Source organism: Anguilla rostrata, chromosome 8 (genome assembly GCF_018555375.3).
Source record: "Anguilla rostrata isolate EN2019 chromosome 8, ASM1855537v3, whole genome shotgun sequence".
In the NCBI taxonomy this organism is placed as follows: Eukaryota; Metazoa; Chordata; class Actinopteri; order Anguilliformes; family Anguillidae; genus Anguilla; species Anguilla rostrata.
Window position 1 is genome coordinate 17,891,895 of NC_057940.1, and position 22,300 is coordinate 17,914,194.

At 43.6% G+C, this 22,300-nt stretch overlaps 1 protein-coding gene across 10 annotated transcripts in view; it reads right to left on the reverse strand.

Moving 5' to 3' along the window:
- The window catches only part of LOC135261008 (microtubule-associated protein 4-like), a 41,790-nt gene extending 24,129 nt beyond the window's left edge, over positions 1 to 17,661 (reverse strand). For 8 of the 10 annotated variants that reach the window (XM_064346830.1, XM_064346838.1, XM_064346837.1 and 5 more), the window contains exons 1-3: positions 11,857 to 11,876; positions 5,396 to 5,580; positions 377 to 484 (exon numbers count right to left, since the gene is read on the reverse strand). In XM_064346830.1, coding sequence (XP_064202900.1) covers positions 377 to 484; positions 5,396 to 5,580; positions 11,857 to 11,861 — 298 coding nt within the window. In that variant the 5' untranslated portion in view covers positions 11,862 to 11,876. Of the gene's footprint in view, positions 1 to 376; positions 485 to 5,395; positions 5,581 to 11,856; positions 11,877 to 17,037; positions 17,474 to 17,514 lie in introns of those variants that run through there. The other 2 variants (XM_064346832.1, XM_064346833.1) reach the window with 2 other exon arrangements.
- Between the last annotated feature and the right edge of the window lie 4,639 nt (positions 17,662 to 22,300).

A 22,300-nucleotide genomic window follows, 5' to 3' on the forward strand; every position in this document is an offset into this window, starting at 1 on the left:
TAATCCCTGCAACTGTGCCCATGAACAAGGTGTTTAATCAGATTGGGTTTAACACAAATAATCTGCAAATAATTTGTGTCAACACCAATAAAGTGTGTTTTTAAACTCATAAACAAGAAAAAGTTTCTGTTCCATACAGTGGAGGGAATTAGGGAGCATAGTTTATATTACACATAGGCATTTAGTAGATGCTGTTATCGAGAGAGATTTACAAACTTTATGATGGCAGTGCCCCACCTGAGATTAGAACCTGCAACCTCTGAGTTACAAGTCTATTTTCCTCACTGTTTTAACATTACACTGCCACCCCCATTAGAGGGGTATCAAGCCCAGCACAGCATAGGGGTATGAAGATACAGACCCCAAGCGAGCTCACCTGACAGGAAGTCTGCGTTCATGACCTGCTGTTCGGCCTGGAAGGACCACATGTCCCCCTGCATATCCTGGTTCTGTGGTGTCTGTCCCGATGGCATCATCCCAGAGCCTGCCAGGCAGGGAAACACACCGTGTCATATTAGGATATCCCATCATCCCCCTCTCTCGCTCAGACCAACCACTGCCCAAAGGGCCCACAAGTTGACAGGATATCAACGTAAGCGCAATGGACACACACCTTTTCAGCAGGGCTGGGCAATATATCGATATTATATCGATATCGTGATATGAGACTACATATCGTCTGGGATTTTATATATCATGATATGGCATAAGTGTTGTCTTTTCCTGGTTTTAAAGGCAGAATTACAGTAAAGTGATGTAATTTTCTGAACTTACCTGACTGTTCTAGCTGTTCTATTATTTGCCTTTACCCACTTAGTTATTACATAGGCATTACTGACGATTATTTATCAAAAATCTCATTTTGTAATTTTGAAAGTACCAATAGTCATCCCCAAAATATCATCACAATATCGATATCAAGGTTTTTGGTCAAAAATATCCTGATATTTGATTTTGTCCATATCGCCCAGCCATACTTTCCAGTGCAACTTTAGAGCCTCTGACATTGTCTGAGTCAGTGGACTGTGACAGGTTCCCTTTTCTCCCGTCTGTTCCAGCCTGTGATTGACAGGAGGTTTGTGAACCAAATAAAATGATTCACTCCCTGGCTGCTGGTGATAACTTGTGACAGCTTTCTCTTCAGAATAACTAATGGATGTGCAAGATCCAGGCCTCTGCTTGATCTAATGAGGTAGGGGGGTATGTAAATCACACACCCTCAGTCACACTGTCAGACACACACCCTCACACAAACGGTCACTCTCAACCTCAGTCACATGGTCAGAGTGACAGTGAATCTCACACTGTTTCTCTTTGGCTTGAGCCATGAACTCCCTGACCTACTTACTTCCTCTGCTGGCTCTGTTCTCCTGTCAAATGCTCACTGCACTGAGGATGAATGGATTCAATTCATACGAACTGTGCACACATGCACACACCTTCACACACTTACACACGCTCTCGCACTTACAGACAGCCCTCAGCAGCTCCTCCATCACAGTGAAAATGAAGCTAAATTTGACAGCAGACACACTGGCACCCTCTGAAGCATGCGTTACACCTGCCATCATCAGGGGCATCCGACAAGTCTCAGGTGGAGATGTGTTACACAAACACAGACTCCCCATTGTTCAGTGATGTTTTATTTTGTATATAAAAACGCTAAAGTAAAAGTTTCCCTAGAACAGCACTCAGTGTTATTCACACTGCTATGTGAAGCCATTCAGCCCTGGTGAAAGTTCTGCCTTTATTTTATTCCCATAACCGATCATTATTTATGCAGAGCTACGTCGATTTCTCTTTTTCTAGAAGAGCAAATCTGTACGAGCGGCCTGCAGGGACCTCGCCTCATCACTGCAGAAGCTGCAGCCTGGTCTGAGCGAGAGATTGCAGGGCTCCACCCACTTTTAGCATGCTGTCAAATCAGCAGGCAGAGAGGAATTCTGCTGACATCAGCGTGTACACCCACACACAGAGAAACACGGTTATGCGGCACGCGGAGAAGCACGCACTTGCATAAAAACACGCACACGTGCGCGCGCACGCACACACACACACACGCACGCACACATGCATACTGCAGATGTTTCCCCATGACATCACAACCTCTTTCTCACCAGCCTGTTATGGGGGAACCAACATTCAGCAGTCACCCCGTAATGCAGAGCTCCCATCATGCACTGCAGATGAGTCCGGCTGCCTCCGTACACAGCGCTGTGCTATTATGAAAGGAACAGCTCTCAGCCATAGGGCACAGAGCTGCACTGTGTACTTTAGCAACAGCGACGCTGAACTCCTCCCATCAAACCCACGTCTGCGGATGCAGGCTCAGGAGACATCTTACACAGCCAGGCACAGGCACACAGCACTGTTTGGTGTAAGGGTTATGGTTTGGTTTAAAAATAATATAATTTTAATTTATGATAAATTTAAACCTTTAAATTGACCCTTTTTTATTACTAATTCAGTGTCTGCACTGAAGCTTTGAGTTTGGAGCGCACACAGCACTGAGATCACTTAGATACAGTATGTGTAAAACAGAATAAAAGTAAATTCATCAATTTGATCATGAATCAATATCAAGCTCTTTGTGTTCCGTCTTATGATTTTTTGACGTAGTACAGCCTAAGAAAGATACCATTGTAAGTTTTTGCTTCATATGCATTTACTGTATGACAGCTAGACAGCCTATTCCAATTCACATTAGTTGAGCAGTGTGCTCACAGGGGAAACCTGTTATCCTTCAGTCACTTGGCCCAAATCTGTTTACTTGGGCACAGAGACGTGACACCATGCAACAGCTGTGTAATGTGGTTTTAAATGGCTCGTTAGAAAATTCAAGGACATTTACTTGAGCAGTACAGTACTGTGCAAAAGTCTTAGGCAACTGTAAAAAAAAATGCTGTACAGCTAAGATGCTTTCAAAAATAATGAAATGAAAGGATATAAATATCGAAAAAATAATATAAAGAGCAGTAAATAGTTAAAAACTAAAATAAAATCAATGTTTGGTGTGACCACCCTTCACCTTTAAAACTACATCAATTCTCTTAGGTACACTGTCCTGCAGTTTTATAAGAAAATCGGCTGGTCGGTTGTCCCAACCATTTTGGAGTTCTTCTGCAGATTTTGGCTGTTTCGCTGGCTTCTGGTTCTCCAGGTAATCCCAGAGACCCTTGATCAAGTTGTTATCCCAAAAGTAGCCTATTACTTAAAATAGTACTTCATTTAACAAAATACAAAAATGTATCTGTAAAATTTCATTTTTTGGAAAATTCATGTTTGGAAATCTCAAATTTGAGCTTTTCTACTGACACACTAATTCAGAAAACAAAAAAAATAAACATCTAAGGCCAAATATATACTATATATCATATTTAAAAATCTAGGGTGCCTAAGACTTTTGCACAGTACTGTACTTGAGACGGACAAGGAAGTTACGAGCCGTGTGTGCTGACTGTGTCCGATTAGCAATGGGAGAATGAGGATTCCTTAATCTGAGAACAGATGAAGCTACCATGTGTTGTCAGTAGCAGACATTTTGTTTTTTTTATTGATAGCACAGCCTCACCCATTATGAGGTCATAAGGCTTCATACTCAATTACTACTTGTCTTAACAAAAAATGCTCTATCCACTGAAATTTCATTGGCACTTTCATTGGCTAGTCATACTCCGCAGATTAGCAATCCACTACGATACTAGAGAGTTGAATATATCACATTGGGTTTGCTCTGCTAACATTTATTTAACCAAACATGAAGTATTATTTGCATATCATGTCAATCAGTATGCGCCATGCATGTTAAAGTACTAAAATGCAAAACTTGAGTAACGTTAGCTAATCACCTCAGATGACCCTAATTTGCACTCATGTTATTGTTACTATTGGCATTAGTAATCTAGCGTTAGGAGAACCAGACTAAGGCCCAAATTCAGACAAACATACAGCTGCTAAACTGCTACTGGACTGGGTGACCCTACCACACTAACACTCTTTAGACTTCCCCCTCCACCTCTACCTCACATTCTTACCTGGCAGAACCTCACTCAGGTCAGATAAAGTTGAATGCTCCTACCGGCCCACTACACTGCTGTTCTCCTTACAGCACAAACAGGTGGGGATTAACTGCCAACCAGCTGCACACATCCTCTTAAGAAAGCCATCAGAAACCCGATATAGGCGGCTCAGTTCACTTGAATGCATCTGAGAAGCTCGCTCACAGAGCAGAGAAAGGGTTGGGTGTCACACTCACGCCCAGCGAATGGTGGGTAGTGAAAGTGGAGATTTAGTTAACTCTCGCACTGCACAGGCCCTAAATGAAATTCCTGGACCTGTAAGGTGTAATCTTGTCTAAGCGGTTAGAGGTGAGCAAAACTCATCAAACCACTCACAGTGATGGGGGCCACAGTCTGCATCCCCTCTTTCTACTCTTCAACATATTTCACCACTCTTCATTCACAGTATCATTGACGGAGACTAAGTCACCTAAGTCATTACCTGCTCTGGGATCACCCAGGGAGTGAGGGTTTTGACTTGGTGCTGTTTTTCTACATCCTTCACACACCAGCAACTCCTCCAGGCAACCAGGCAGCAGCAGTATCCCAACACACTGTCTGCGCAGCTGAACAGGCATCAGAAGTTTGAAGACATGCTGTCTGCGCAGCTGAACCGGCACCAGCAGTCTGCTGACACGCTGTCTGCACAGCTGAACAGGCACCAGCAGTCTGCCAACATGCTGTCTGCGCAGCTGAACCGGCACCAGCAGTCTGCCAACACACTGTCTGTGCAGCTGAACAGGCACCAGAAGTCTGAAGACAGGCTGTCTGCGCAGCTGAACTGGCACCAGCAGTCTACTGACACACTGTCTGCGCAGCTGAACTGGTACTAGCAGTCTGCCAACATGCTGTCTGCGCAGCTGAACTGGCACCAGCAGTCTACTGACACACTGTCTGTGCAGCTGAACCGACACCAGCAGTATGCCAACATGCTGTCTGCGCAGCTGAACTGGTACCAGCAGTCTGCGAACACACTGTCTGCGCAGCTGAACCGGCACCAGCAGTCTGCTGACACACTGTCTGCGCAGCTGAACTGGCACCAGCAGTCTGCTGACAGGCTTTCGGCGTGATGGGAAATAGTGGGGGGCCGGGTCAGGGTTATCGGCGCTAAAAGCACAAGTGTCAGACAGAATGGACAAGAGCATGAGCTCATCTCTGTTCTCCAAGAATGAATTAGAGACGGGAACAGAGTAACCGACTTACAAATACAAATAGGACATCGAAAAATAGGAGAAAAGAGAAAAATTGCTCAAAAGCTGCCCAAAACACAACCTTTCCAACTCCCAGAATCCTGTCCTGCCTCCCGTGTGCATGCCCCCTATAACCCACCAGCTTACCTTCCTTTTTCCCATCATTGTCCAGCAGGGGGTGGTACTCTGTCTTCCCAATGGTCTCCCCCACTTTGTCATCGTAGCTCTCTGCCTCTAGAGCTGCAACAAAGTCCCTCTGCAGCAGGTTCTCTGAGCCAGTCTGGGGCACGACGCCATCGGTCAGAGCATCGGTCAAACTCAGATCCATTGTCCTACAGAGAGAGGGAGGGGGACGGGGGAGAGGTGGATAGGTACATTAAAGGTGGAGAGAGGGAGAGGTAGAGAGGAGGAGAGGTGGATCAGTAAAGGTAGAGAGGTGGAGAGGAGCAGAAGTGGAGAGGGAAGAGTTAAGATCTCCTAGGCAAACCCAGTTACTGTAAGCTGGTAGACATCGGACCGAACACGCCGAGGCCTGGGCGGGCCTTTAACATCACGTTTCATCTTCAGGATCTTTGGACGTTCAAGACGAAACCAGCCTCCTTCAGACTGCTGGGGAAGTCAATAAATATTTTCAGGGTATTTTTTGTCGTATCTCAACCGAAGTGGAAAAAACCAGTCCACAGAATTCAGTGGAAGCTGTCCAGCTTGGTGAGGCCCAGGAGTGGCTGGAGGAAAGCCAGAGGCACTGCCTGCCTCAGATTTTGGGGACAGAGCCAAGGTGCGTGTCTACAGGGCTTGGGGTGGGTCCCGATGGGGACGGGGACAGGGCGCACCTCCGGAGCTCGGTCTGGGTCCCGATGGGAACGGGGACAGTGACAGGGGGCGTGGAGGAGGAGGACGAGGGGGTGCGAAGGGTTAGGCGGCACCTCGGGTTGCCAGGAGTAGGTGTCTGGTTGGATGGAGCACCATCGCTAATTACTATCCACTGAACAGCCAGCTCAAGCACAATGTCAGACCACAGCCCCGCCCCTCCATCCTGTTTATTTAAACATCCAGGCCTATTCTTATGCAGTCATGTAGGGTGGGGTTCCAACCGTATCCTGGAGCTGGTCCATTAGGAGAATGAAACCACAGTGCTATACAATAAGTGCCATAATATATGCCCTCTCATGCCAGCCAAGTGATGTGGTTTAGGGAAATGGACGTACAGCTAGAAGGTTGAAGGAATCCTTGATGTACTTAACTCAAATGGCTTTAGTAAGCATCTCCCTTCATAAATGTAAGAAACTATACACAATTCTCAGCAAAAGGGTTTTTTTATGACTGTACAAGTAATCTAGCAACTGCACCTTAAAGGGCTAGTGATCATATGCTGTAAAGCTAGAACATGAAGTAATGCATACAGGTGTGTGCGCGCATGTGTGTGTGGGCGAGGGAGGAAGGCAGGGAGGGAAAGAGACAGAAACTACGATAAGGGGATGTGTTAGGGCAGAGGACAGACGTCACATGTTTAGGTAAGTGACGATCATAAACAGCATTTCTCTCTCTCACGCACACACACACACACACACACATCGCTGCACTCAAAATGTACTGGGCTGAGAGCAAAAGCCCCCGATTCAACACATGAATACACCCACTGAAACATTCCCAAACATCTGCCCCTGCAAAACTTACACTCCAACAAGTGCATCTCTGTGTGAGGAGCTGTTGGGTGTGGGGCAGAGAAGACTTGGGGACAGGCACGGTCAAACCCCCCCCCCCCACTCTCCCCATGTGTTAAAGTTCACCATATAATGAATCACCACGCTAAGAGCAGCCATCTTACATCATTTACGTTCCATTAATTAAGCTTTCCAAAGTTTCAAATCAAAGAACACGCTGTACAGATCATTACAAATCGAAAGAAAACTCCACACACAATGAATCAATGAATGAATCATAAAATGAAAGCAGTTAAAAACCAGTAAGCATGGATATTTGAGAAAGAACACTGCTCATTATGGAAGAATCCAGACTGCAAACCTACCACAGGTCATTACGTTTATAATTAGTAACAGCATGCACAAAAGAACCAAAGGTCAGGGAGAGGTGCAGTGAATGGGTAGCGAGAAACCCATTTACACAGCCGGATATTTACTGAAGCAATTCAGGACAGGTGCTTTGCACAAGGGCACAACGGCAGTGCCCCACCAGGGACTCGAGCCTAAAACCTCAGAGCTACAAGCTCAGTACGCTAACCATTATACTGTCCTCCAGAAAACAAAACAAGGCTGAACGTTCAGTCAAGTTCACGCCAAGTAAAATGTCACTATTTGCAGAGATTTTTACCATACGGAGGAACCCAGTGCTGTTAATCAGAAACGTGGATTCTGAAAGAGGAGGGGAAGTGAGTGTAAGGTAAGGAAATGGCCAGATGAAGCTGAGTAAGGATTCTATAAGAGGTCATATTTCTACTCTTATCCTCTGAACATACTCATTCCTATGCAGCTGTGTTGTAGATGTAGAGAGCAATTAGTACAAAATGCCTATACCTATGAAGTGAGAGGAAATGTGGCAGCGGTTACGCAATTAAAGCAACAGGTTGAAGTATCAGACTGCTAACAAGGCCACACAGGAGCAAACAGACTGTACTTCAGTGAATATCTAAAGAGATGAGGGTGCGTCAGGATCTCTGTACACATTCACAGTCTCAAGAGAAGAAAACACAGGTATGGCTAGAAAACTCTAAGCGTGTGCTGCTTTATTCCACCACTAGGGGTCGAGGTAAGGGGAGAGGCCAGCTAAGGGGAGAGGCCGACCCAGCAAAAGTTGTTACTGTCAATGGCAGTATATAAATGAACGACGGGACGTTGCTGTTTTCAACAGACGAGATTGGAGGCCAATCATATCACATGATCAGCTTCTCGTGCAATGGATACTGGGAACACACAAGATTGTGCAGTCACCAAGTCTCTGGTTTGTAATACAAAAGATGTAGTCCTTGTAGTGGCTGCTCTGTAAAATTAGATTAGAGCATTGACGTTAGAGCACAAAGTCATCCCGATTTTCAAATCATCCTAGACATTTTGATGCATGAAATTATTCCTCATATTCTCTAAATAACTCGCTATAATATGTAGTGTGGATGATAGTTTTCCACTTTCCACACAGCAAGCCTCCATTGCAGTTTCAGGATTTTTATAGAGCTTCTTCAAACAATACAGCACAGTCCTTTGAGGTTGCAGGTTTATGATGTCATTATTTGTACTGAGAAGCTAGGAGACAAATCCAGGCCCCCTGGCTACTGCTGGGTTGCAGGTGGGAATACGGCAATAGATGAGGTTATTTCTCACACTCACAAATTCTAAACCATCTGACCACAGCAACCTATCTGTGCTTCTGAATTCTCATCAGAATTTTCTGGAAACAAAACGCGCACACATATAAGAAAAGATACTGTCAGGGCACAGGAATTTGAAATGTTTAGCAGAGGGTTCAGTGTCCTGCGACACTGCGAGCAACACAGGCCTCCTCAGCAGTTTTGATTGGTGGCGTCACAGTGGCCTCTTGTGAAATACCTTTCAGATGAGCACACTCCAGCTAATGGAATGCTGACAAAGCTCGAACTGTCTTGTCCAATGAATCACAAGCTCGCATTGTAAAGCCACACAAGCATACATGTCACAGAAATCACTGATTGACATTTTTGTGCAAAGCCGCTGGTCCAAAACAAACTGATTTCTTCAGAACTCCTTCATTTTGAAAAGATGTACAATTTAAAAGAGCTAAGCAAGAGAAAAAGAAAATCCATCATGATATACGGATACAGAGAAAACAAGAAACAGATTTTCTATCTCACAGTGTTGTTCCAGCCTGGTTATAGTCACTTGAAAGTCCCTCTGGAAAAGTGTATACCTAAATGTAAATGAAAAGTGAGCTGATCTATGAACGTCTTCAGAGGAAACTACTGCCAGCAATCCTTTTTGGGTTGTTGGCAAATACACGAACAAGGTCCCTCATCAAATCTGTTCATTTGCCAACAAGCTTACGTCAGACAGAGAAGTGCTGAAGCTTGTGCTTTGGTTCTTCCCATTTTGGCCAGGCCACAAGAGAAAGATTAGAATGAAGCACGTTGATTATGTACGGGAACAGAGTGCAACACGAGGGCGAAAATATGTTTTATAAATGATGACATCTTCCAGCAGCCATGTGCAAACTCAGGCAGGAGCTGGGGGTTCCCAGCCCCAAAGCGAGGCTGATGCGTAAAGCATAAAGACGCATTCCGACCGCCACGTTCGACACGTGACAAACAGGCCTCTCTGCGGACAACGTCCCAGCCGGGAACTCCCAGAATTCAACAGGGGGGTGGGAGGGGGTGGGCAGGGCTGGCTGCTTATAGGTCACAAAGGAACTGGAGGCTGAAAAACCGCCTGTCATTCTGGAGGGGCAGCAGCTACAGGCTAACGTGCTGTTGAATGGCTGCTACTCGTTAAGCCAGCTGGGGAGAGGACATTTCAAGCAGGCCTGGTGCACCTACAGTGACTCACCCAGGGGGAGGTCACTGAAGCACAACAAAATAAACCTTGTCATAAGATCTGGAACAACAGCATACTGATCATAAAAGCTGGTTATAAAGTGTTGTGAACTGAGATTTATGACTTGTCAATCATGTGACAACTGAAAGATAACACAACAAGATTACAGTAGTGTTGAAATTAATACTTAAACCGTCAGTACAGCCAGTTGAACTCGTACACACAAGTGAAAGTAAAACAGAGGCCATGCTGTAGAGTATTTTCACACAGCAGGTGATACAAACAATGAACAGGTTTCTTAGACCAGCACTGGAAAGTGCCAACTTCAGTTGACTGAAAGCACTGGCAATACACAAAGAAAGGGTAGAAACAGGAAGTCTGGTGTTTGTTTTTGGTGTTAGCCATCTCTGGGATCGACCAGCCGTGAAGCCATGCACTGCACAGTAGCACAGTACACCAGGAGTAAGGGGCTCTGTAGTGTTTTGAGATGTGGTCGAGGTAGAGGTTCATGATTGATGACTGAAGTCTTCGGCACTCTCAGATTTCAGCACGGTAAGTGGCAGGGGACAATGGAGCCACCCGCACACCTGCGGATAACAGAGCTCTCCCTCAGGGCTCTCCCTCACTCACCTCCAGGAGCAGCAGCTGAAGCCGCTTTGGACTCTTTAGCATAGCCGCTGCTGCAGGGTACAGCAGGGTGCTACTGGTTTGTTATTCACAACAACTGCTCTTCTCTGATTGGCCTAAGACCCTGAGGGACAGGTCATAAACAGGTGTGCACTGTGTGTAGTTCCACCCCCGACCCTCAAATATATACCTCCTCATTCGGCATTTCATTAGCTTAGTTGGTCACCTTACCGAGGAGTGGTTCCAGTTACATTTCAGTCCCCCCAGAGAGATGCTCACCCCATTGTGAAGCAAGTTCCAAACAAGTAGTGCCTGATACTGGCTGATCTCCATCTGTTACTGTTGTTATTGCAAGAGCAGTGACATTCCACACAGTCTTGACCTTGAAGGAGTGGCCCTGCCCAGACATATGATCTCATCTCCTGTGTAGGTGGATGATTACACAAGCCAATGAGACTGATGCACTGCAGAGGTGATGTCCAATGGGGGTGCCAGTATTACACAGAGTACTGTTTTATGCGTCTGCATTGTGCGTGGAGGGAAACAGATACATGCAGTGAAAGTAATAAGTGTTAGCGTGTTTAAGTGTGCCTTTGTGTACTTCAGTTTGTGACGATTTGTGTGTGTTTATGTGTATACACTTGCATATCTCGCCTTTTGCACATTTGCTTACCATGTGAAATACACTTTTATAAGTCACTTTAGCTAAAAGTGTCTGCTGACTGAACAGTAAAACGTAAGTGCATGTGTATGTACCGGTTAATGTGAACGAGCGTGCGGGCATGTGGTTGTGTGTGTGTACGTGTGTATGCGTGTATGTATGTGTTTGTGTTGGGAGTGTATGTTCTGCAGCCAGTCAGCCCACATTCCCTTACCGCACTGCTCACGACAGCCTCTCCTCACGTTCACTCCCGCCCCCCCCCCCCACCTTCTCTGTACCTCTGTCAGAACCACTCTGCGGTTAGTGGATAAAACAGGAGGGCGTGGCCAAAGGAGTGTGTATCATAATATGCAGCTAGATGCATAAATGTTCGATGCCAAACGCAGGCAACACATACAAATGCAAGCTCGTGCACACACAAACACACACACACACACACACACACAATCACAAACACACACACACAGAAGGGGAAAATAAATCTAGGCTCAGCTTTTATTTTTATCTGATCTCCACCATAAATCCCATCATAGCATAAGGTTATGTAATAGCATTCCGAGAAGCGCTTATGCCACTGTCTGTAACTCCTCCAGGTCTCTCTTTCTCTCTACACCTCTCCCTCGCTCTTGCTTTTGTCCCTTTCTCTTATGCATGCCCAAGGATACAAGCACTCAAAGCAGTTGTTTTATAATGACCGAAGTTAGACTATTCAGCTTATGCAAGGCATTACGGACATTTCAAAAAACAAGATGGCATAAGAAGCAGACTGAAAAAAATTAATTAAGGTCATTTTTTAAAAATACCTCATCTTTCTCTCTTTCTCCCCAGTCTCCTTCTAGTCAGAGATCTCCTTTCCATTTAAATCTTGAATGATTCTTCATACCCTCCTTCAACCATCTTCCCTTCCCATCCTGCACTCCTCTCTCACACACTCCACCTTCCTCTCATTTTTTCCTCTCCCTCCATCTCACTTTCTCCAATATTATTTACATGTGACTCCACTCTGTCTCTTGCTCTCCCTCCTGCCGCCTCTCTCTCCTCTCTTGTCTCTCCTCCCCCTCATTCCCTCTCCACCCCTCTCTCATAGTGCAGATATTGTGATACTGGATGCTTACGAGTCAATGTATAACTCTAATGTGGCCTGGTTGTCAGTAATGCCCTGCAATCCATATGATATTGTTGGCGATTACAGAGCCAACTCTTCCTTTTCCCCAGAGCCTGGTCACTCCCTCCCATCAGGCAACTGCAACACTAAAAACAGCCACCGTGACCTTGGCCAACGGTTCGCCAAGGTCACGATCACATAGTGCCACTTTGCCAGCATTACATGGGTCCAGTTCTCTTCCACACAAATCCACCCCCCCCCCCCCCCAAATTTCAAACTTTTTTTTAAAAAAGTGCACAGTCCTCATCTGCCCACAGCTGCCTTTTTAATCCATTTGTTTCTCCAGGTGGTTTTGCCATTACCCATAATTCCATGCAGAGGAGGAACAGAGGCCCGTATTCACAAAGCATCTAGCAGCAGGGTCTAGGATCAGCTGAGCCTTTTGGCTCCAAATGGATAAGGGTCGGATGTGGACAAGGGAAGCCTGACTCCAGATCAGCGGTCCGACCCAGAGGCGCTTTGTGAATACAGGCCTGAGTTCCATAAACGCGCATCCAAATGATTGCCAATGGGCTGACAGAACAGGGCCAGGTAATTCCAGTCCAGGAAGCATCTTAGCAGGTTTCAGAGTTACTGAATTCAGGTAACGGGACAGGGGACAGAGTGAGTGCATGCCGCAGGCGGTATGCTAGATCTGGAATATTTGGATCAATGCATACTGGCACAAAACAACACCACATTATGAGTTATGACCACTGCAGTAACAATACCAACAGGCATAGCAGTGTACCATCTGAAACCACCATTTAACTATTGCAGGCTGGAGGTGTGTGTGTGTGTGTCTGTGTGTGTGTGTGTGTGTGTGTCTGTTTGTGTGTGTCTGTTTGTCTGTATGTGTGCATGTGTGTGTGTGTGTGTGCCAGCTAAGAGGAGACTGAATGCAGAATATCAGAAATATGTATAAATAGAGGGGACTGCCATGGGAGATACTGGTCCCTTAAATTTAGTGACATAAAAGAAAACAGAGATGACAAATCCCATCAGTCCATCTGCCGACAGATATTGCACTGGATGGTCCTGCATTTCAGCTTCCCAAGACCTTCCAGACATATTTGTCTTTTCTGACTATCAAGCTGAGAACAAAATTGTCCCCCCTTCAAAGCTGACATTTAAGGTGACTTCAAAGGACTTTTATAGGTTTCTCAGTAAAAAGCACTAGTGTGTGTGGCCTGTAACACGCCCTCCAATGGTGGAAGACTCCACCATTACGCTGCTCTGATTCCACGCGTTATGACACAATGTTCTCCCCACTATCGCTGTAACACTGACAGGACAACAACTTAAAAATCACCATTTTCAGTTACAGATCGTTTTCATATCAAATCTTTAAATTTGCAGTCTGTCTGACAACGTCTTCGAGACCAAACTCTGTTGGATGCTTTTGTAGAGTTTTGTAAGGCTTCATTAAAGAGTTGCAGTCACTGGTTGAGAGGAACTTTTGTTGAACAACTGTTTCAAGGCAAGTTCATTGCCATGTCATCATTTGGTCATTCTTATTTTTATTACTTTTATATTCATTTCTGGTATTTTAAGCCTGTTGGTCAACTGTGGTTGTTGTAAATGAGCTATATAAATAAACTTGTGACTTGACTTGCCATGTGACTACTGCATGTAACTCCATTCTAATTTATTCCAGCTTGAGACAGTTTAACTGAGCAGGTTACACATCAGTCCTACTGGAAGTCAACCTCAGCTCCACACATCTCATGCTTTGAACACAAGGAATTGATGCTACTCTTTTGTTGCTCTTAGGGTTAATATGCCTTATTAAAAATTCAGAAACACAGAAAGCAAAATGGGATAAAATAAAATAAAGCATCATCTAAAATGTGTGGATCAGTTAGTTTACAACTGGTGTTCTGTGTAATTATTCAATCTCTTTGACTGTGTATTTTAGGCCTACTTCCTGTACAGTAAGTATGGTACTTACGCAGGACAATATGTTTATTACAGTACTATTTTTTCAATGATGCTTTGCTTTGATAGTTTGAGTCAACATGTGTGCGTACTTTTATTCCTCTGACCTTTCTGCACTGCGCTTTAAGTGGCTCTGCTAAACAGTGTTATGAGTAAGCTGGGCTGGCAGGTGGTTAGCACTGACATTACCTATTATTACTCCTACTGATGACTGGCAGTGCAGTGAATGGGGTCAGTATTTCAGGGCGCCATATGTATTTGCACGAGTACACAAACAATAGCCACAAAGGAACAATGAAGCCCAAAGCCACAACCCACACACTCCTGGTCTTAACAGGACCGTCAGTCTGCCTGTCTGGAGAAGCACCCTGGCCTTGGTTACGGTGAAAAGGCAGGGGAGAGGACAAGCGAGAGGACGGAGGGAGAGAGGAAATGGGGCAAGGCGAGAGAACGTCTCCGCTGATCAGAATCCGCTCGCGTCTCTGGCGGCAGTGCAGATTGTGTGATACGGGCTAGACGTGAACTCCATACCCAGACGACACAGAGGATTAACATGGCGCACGCTAAATCTCTGCCGATTTACACCTGGATTCCAGGGTCTCTGCAAAGGACTCCTCGCCTACACCTGCTCACCACAAACAGCTCTCCATTTCATAAAGAGTGGTCACTGCCCATAAACTGACCAAAGAAGACCTATATTACGATCAAAGCAGACTTTCCACTTGTGACAGAAATGGTGGAGAAAAAATGTTTTCACCACACTTAAACTCCGTCCCTGATGTCTTTACATGCACCAATGCAGACATGGACACACACACACACACACACACACACACAAAACTAATATTCAGTCAGAAAATAAATATTTGTAGCCTTTTTTTATTGGCAAGACAAGCACATGAGAATGGTAAATAAATACAAAACATTCCACAACTGCTGCTTCTGTTTTATCCGAGCAGCATGGCTATGAATGGCATCTCCCAGGCCTTGGAGGGACACACAGTGCCCCCTACCTCAGGGCATCCTCAGAGGTGGATGGGTTAGTTTAAGCTGCTAGCCTGCAGATGTGTTTCCCAGGGTCGCTCACACAGGGCAGAACACATGGAGCTACGCTAGAGGCTCTGCATCGTTTGGCACAACATCCGTAATACTAATTAAGTATTAGTAATTAGTAATTCTTTAAAACCCACAATTTTTTTTTCTCAAAGGGGAACATTAATACATGTTCAGGAAACCAAAGCTAACCATTTGTTACTTATAAGAACTACATTTCTTTGCTTTTTTCCAAAGTAACTTGATGCTTAATTTCTTTCCATTTTGAAGAGGTCTGAAGGTGACTGAATTCAGCACAGCCATAGCTGGAACATTTCACATAAAATCTGCGCTTGTTCAATGCTTCGAAATACTCTGCGCACCTGGAGTTAAGCAGCCTTGCAAATAGGCAGACAAGTGTTCCTGTTGTCCCCTAGTTTAGACAAGGTAACAGGACAGTATCATTTGAAATGGACCCCAGGGAGTGATCCCGCTAAGGATGCCTGGCCCAGGCCCGCTGTAGATGCTGGACAGGGTACTAGCAAGCAGACGGTAGGAGGACAGTGCTCCCAGCTTCCTTACTCTCACATCACATGACAAGGATTTCACATAAATGGAAAAGAATGAAAAAGACACAGAGTGAGAGACAGTTGTACATTAAAATAATCCTTGTTCAGCAACTCCAGTTACTCTCATCATCATACGTTTATATTCATAAATGCCATTAACCAGGTGTGTAAAGATTCACCGCTTCGAACAGATGCATTGATTTAAGTGCTGAACTTGCATAAATGCCACACAAGTACAAATTAAGAGAGAAACTGGTCAAAAACTTTTGCCAAAATAACATGAATCAAAGTTTCTTTAGTGTGACACTGTGTGTGCACAGCATTGTGTAATTCTCTCGTTTATAATGAGTAACGTCATTAGACTACCCCGATAGGAAAAAGAGAGAAAGAGAGTAAGCAAGCACATCTTTCAGCTAGCGGAAGCTATTTGCACCAGCTACTACCAAAAAACGAACAAAAATTTTTTTAAAATGTTAACTGCATTTTTATTAAATTGAACATAATATTCTGTCTTTTGTTTTTTTTTTTGTTTAGGCTTACGTTTTGTTTCATTCCAACATTTTACTAGAAGTTGCCTCACCTCCATTACGTGCACTCCCACAGAACAAAAAAAAAACAAAAACAAAACATCTTGGCTGTCAGAAATATTCAATGCTCCCACCAACTTTGATTCTATGGTTTGGAAAAACTGGCTTTTACAATGCTTTTTAAAAGTGACTTAACTGATTAACATTTTGACCTTTATTTCATCATCTAGAATAAATAATTTCAACTGATAGCAAAGGCAACACAAGTTAATTTAAACTGAATTGCATCACATCTAAATTTAACAGGAGCTAAAATGAACTGACTCAGAGCTGAATCAAATCAAATCAAATCAAATAAAATCATTGCATTTGTAAATGTAGGCGTTTAGCAGACATCAAGATGTGTATCAAATATCCTGAGAGGGAAAGATTCACACTCCCAGTATCTTCCTTGCTTTAAAGTGGCTAAAAAGTTGTTGTAATGTTGTACTGTGATACGATTTGTGGCATCTCGTCATTTCATCACTGATTAACCAAACATGGGAGTAAACTAGAAAGCCATTGGATTCTGTTAATAACACTGCGGAGATCTAGTGTGGCAGAGAGCAATTATGATTATGAAAGCAGACTGAATAAGTGGACAGAGTGCACTGAAAACCGAACGTAGACTGAACGGCTCACAGACTAGTGTTCACATTACAGCATGACTGCGTACAGTAAAATAACAAAGCAAGCGCACTGCTTAGAGTACCAACAGAAAGGAGAATTACTCACTGCGTTTAGACTGCGTATTGGGCGTATATCAGAGGCTCCAACTCTTTGCCACAATGGCAGTTGTACATTGTGTCCACAGCCAGACGTGTAGCCGACCAGTGATAATTTGACAACCTTATCAATAGCATAAATAATCGTCTAAATCTGTCAGTCACACGCGTTGCTGCGGCCCCGAAACTAAATCTCAGATACGCGACTGGGACAACAATTCGCCAGTTAGCTCTACAAATACGACAAAATCACAGCAGGACACTGAAATTATTAGCAGCAGACACAACACGTAGGCTACTGCTGTACCATCGTGTCGACTTCGCCCTGGAGTTATCGTTTCCACACGCGCACAATGAACGTAATGTAAAATGCAGGTCACTTCATTGTCTGGTAAACCTCTGGGCCGCTACTATCAAGAGTGATTATAAGTCCTTGATACCCTCTCCACGTGTCCATAATAAACAGCAGAATTCCAGTTACACTTACCTTTCTCTGTCTATTTATTTGACAGTTTTCAAGGGAGTCGGGAGCGTCGCTGACTTTGCTATGATCCGCCCTCCCGTGCGTACTACACACACTGACCGCATCTCACCCCCGCCCCCCGAAAATTTTCACCACTCACAGATCAAACAGGCCATCTGACTGTTGCTTTATCCAATGGTTTTGTAGAAGCAATAGTCAAGCACAACCATATTCCAATCATTACACAGAATTTGGTCCTGAGAAACGCCTTTTCCTTCTTGTCCACACGGACCGTACAGTCCCAATAATTGACGGACAGACACAGTGCACTATAACAGGTTGCGCTCCTTCAACGGGACAGGGTATACGCCCAATGGGTGTGAGGCAGTTGGCAGTCTGGAAACTACGACAATGAACCAATGATGAATGACAGTTCTATCTTGAAATGTATAAATAAATAAATAAATAAATAAATAACATTTCACCTCACACGAAGTGGAAAACGCCCCGGGGCTGACCCTAAGGCTTTGGGCGATCACTGTGGCGTCCGTGCATCAAAATGCTCGAAGAACATTACATTACGTTAAGTTGCAATCAATACGCAGACGGTCTTATCCAGAAGCGGAGAACTCCAGGGTAACTGTCTGGAATACAAAAAATGCGATATCACCATAACGAAAATTAGATCCGTTTTACAAATTTAATTTGACAGGATAACACTAATCGGATTGGATTAAATCTGAAAATTGGGCTTTCCAAAACGAATAAATTACATTTGATCTCTCAGATTAGGATGTGATCCAATCCTACCTGTAATTGATCTTAATTGTTCTTTTTGGGTTTTTTAAAGCTCAAAGGCAAAATTAAGATTTCATGCTAAAAATTTGGATAATCTTGATCCAAATTGATTCAGGTTTGATTTAGAGAAATTATGGCCCTCATTGTTCAAGAAACTGTGTTCTAACTGGTAATACTTTGGGGGAAATACAGCTAATGTGCCTTAAAAATGATAAAGAGCGAAAATCGAAACCTTAAAGACCAAAAAATATCCTTTTTTATAAGCAAAGTATACTTTACTGTACATCAAATAATGATTCACTATGATTCGATTATCCTCAGAAAGGTTTCTATTTGAACATTTATTTTCAATGTTTCTTGAATAAGACTAAGCAGCATGATCGGGAATGCTGTTTGGATTTATTTTCCAGACTCTGATTTGTATTTTTAAAATTCTATGGATTGTATACTTGTGCAAATAAATAAATGATAAAAGTAACACATTTTAATGTGGTTCTTTTATTTTTCCTTCAACAAGCATGCTATTAAAGCTTGAACAAGCTTTTTTTCTGTGTCATTTGGTCCCAGGGCCCTAAGATAAACATTGGAGCGTTTATGCCACGGGCCAGCCCTGTTTGGTCCAACAGAAGGCAACAGGTTTTTCAGTGTTTAACCACTGCTAGCTGTTCGGAGGCACCTTGTGTGTTTTTAAGTTATGGTCTTGGTTCTCTCAGCAGTAACTTACTCTGTTGAGACTTAGGGAGAGATAGTGAGATAGTTACAGAGTTAAAAAAAAAAAAACCTGTATGAGGGTTACAGGATGATTACACTTCTGAAAAGAGTTCATCTGGCACTGTTGCCGGCTTGTCGAGCACCTCCAGAGCAAGATTCTTGATCTTGAGGGCCAGCTTGCTGGACTTCACAGGTCAGAACTGATAGAGTTCCAGGACCTAAGTAGTACATCCTTTAAAGAGCTGGTGTGCACACCACAGCTGGTAAGGGGGGACACTCCAGAGCACACAGGGAGAGAGAACTGGATGACAGTAAGGCGCAAGTACAGAAAAAGGCATGCATACCACACAGGGGCGGCATCTCCAGAGGTTGTGCTGTCCAAGTGATTCCTGCTGGAATTGGATCTTGCCCCTCACCCTGAGATTGGGAGGACTGATGAGTCTCAGGGTGATCTCCTAGAGTGTGCGGACAAGCTCCTGGCCAAAGCAGGCAAGGATGGCAGTGGTCATGGTTCATGTAGGAGCCAATGACATTGGTAAGACTAGGTTTGAGGTTCTGCAGGACAAATCTGTGGAGTTAGCAGAAATGATTAGGAGCAGAACCTCCACAGTAGTCTTCTCTGGAATTCTACGGGTACCACATGCAAGCAGAGGGATGCAAAGCTTTATTACACATGGCTACAAACCTAGTGTGGAAAAGAGGGGTATATGGAGCACTGGGGCTCCTTTTGGTACAGGGGTGACCTGTACAAGCATGACAGGCTGCACCTGAACCAGAGGGGTACTACTACACTGGGCCAGCGTATGCTTAGTGTAGCACAGGATTATTTAATAATGCACCCTTTCTCCCTCAAATTTAAATAAAGCCTTATAATTTTGAGGCAACACACCCCAGAGACAATTATGTTCCCGACCGTCAGCTTCAGACTGTAGTATGTTCTTTGGAAATATAAAATAAGCTCATCAAGAAGGTTAGACTATTATTATGGGTGACATTAATTACCCCACTATTAATTGGGAATTGATGACAGGACAAGGAAAAAGTAAGGAAGAATTTTTAAATGTTATAAATGACCATTTTTAGCACAGTAAATTGGTCAGTCTACAAGAAGCAAATTGATTCTGGATCTCGCGCTATGTAATGATCCTAACAGAATTTGCAGCATCAAGGTAGTGGAGCCACTTGGGACAAGTGATCCTTCCTCACTTAGTTTTGATATATTTTGGCAAATGAAGGTAGCCACCACTAAGTCCATAAGTTTTACACATGCCAACCTTAACGAGATGCAAGCAAATTTAAGTAATATAGACTGGGTACAGCTTCTTGATTGCAAGACTGTGAATGAAAAGTGGTGGTCTAAAAGCTGGAAAGGTCCAGTAGGATTAGAACGCAATAGCTGAGTGCTCCCCAAAAGTAAACACATGGTTAGGAGAATGCTCATCAGATGAGTACTTAAAATGTAAAATATGCTTGCCAAAATTAAATGTGAATGCAGGACTGAGAACTTGGGCTTCATGTATGAATGTGGCAATGGGACCAAAACTTCCTAGGTAGATGTTTATTTTTTATGAGAAAGTGCTCTTTGCCTGGTAGATGTTTAACTCGAAAATGAATGGATTTTCTAGTCTGTGAAATACCTAGAATTCCACAGATTTTTATTCCACATACCAGTGATCCTCCATTCCAAGTTTCAGATACCTAAACATTGACTGCATGAACAAAAGGATTAAAAAATATGGACTATTCTTTGAGAACACATAACATGTGCTTCTACTGCTAGCATAACTTTAGCATGGGAAGGTAGCTTAGGAGCTTTTCAAAGAGGTGGAAGGATATAATACGTTACTATGCATGTCATAAATGTCATATATTGTCAACTATGCAAATCATACATGGTATATATTATCTTCCCAGGATTTTAAAGTCAACTAATGCTTTAATTTAATGAGCTGTATGGAAAAGGGTTCCTAACGGTACAAATATTTTATTCTTTATTAGAATATAAGGAAAAGTGACAAGTTCCTTCCTTACTTCTCTCTAAACTGGCCAATGGAATCTTGTACCATGGTCCTATTAGGGTATGGATTGGGTCTCATGAACAATACGTACATTGCATTTATCTAAGTCTAGGTAGATTGCCTTCAACATGTATGGAATGATAATGTGTGCTAGATGTGTGGAAATGCCTGCTGTACATCACTGTGTCGGGTGTTGCCTCCTGTGTTGAATGGTAGCAGAAGTGCTCTGAATCCGGGTACTTCCCGTCTTTCTTCTGTGGGTGTGTCTCACTTCCCAGTACAGTGCTGCTCACGCAGCAGTGGCTGTGGCTAGTAAACATTTTCCTCTATTTTCTTCCAGACACCTGTACCAATAAATCAGTCATTTCAACAAATGCATGGATATATAACATCCACCCAACCACACACATCATGTATATGCATACACGTTACACAACCACACACACGTATGCTAATGGATACACAAATCATGCACTCAAATGCATGCATGTACTCGATATAGGCCTGATGCCTTCGCCCAGCTAAAAAGACTTCCTTTAAGTCGTTAGCCTCCTGAAGATTCCACTGTGGATTTGTTAACGGTGATGGGTGACGCAGGATTTATTTCAGATTTGTATTACTTGGCAGCTTGTAAATGGAACAGGCTCTCCATTGTAATGGGACAGCTGGTCAGCTCCTGATAGCCAACACAGCAAGACATATACTCTCTCCGCTGCCAGAGCCACTTTGGATGTTTTACTTTTTTCAGCACAGAACAGTAAATTCAGAAAATAAGATCAAAATGATCTCTTTCCTACTGATATTTATAAGCATTATCTAACTGAACAGAAAATAATATTTACATTTTTAAAAAATGTAGTTTTAGTTTACACAATTGCTTAACTGTACTGTATGTATGGGAAAGAGGAGAGAACAGCCTATCTGCTGAGAGGATTCTGCTATTAGGTAACCAGAACATGCTGAATGATGCTCCCTTCTGCCTATGGCTCCAGTTGCTGAAGAGTACAACCTCCTCAGTAAACTGGCGCCACCTGCTGGACACACAGAGAGATTCCACATGGGAGCCCAGAGAAAATAAAGGAAGTACTTTATTTGAGACTTGATGTGAGAAATATTATGAATGAGGTTGGACTGCAGACTGGGAGAAGCACAGACCGACAAGTAACGCAGACGCCATGAACCATGCACAAACCAGGGGCTGCAGGTGGATGTGTGATAACTAGCTGTTAAGCTACTAAGAAACTATGAATAAAGTAGAAAAAATATTTGTTTGACATTTCATA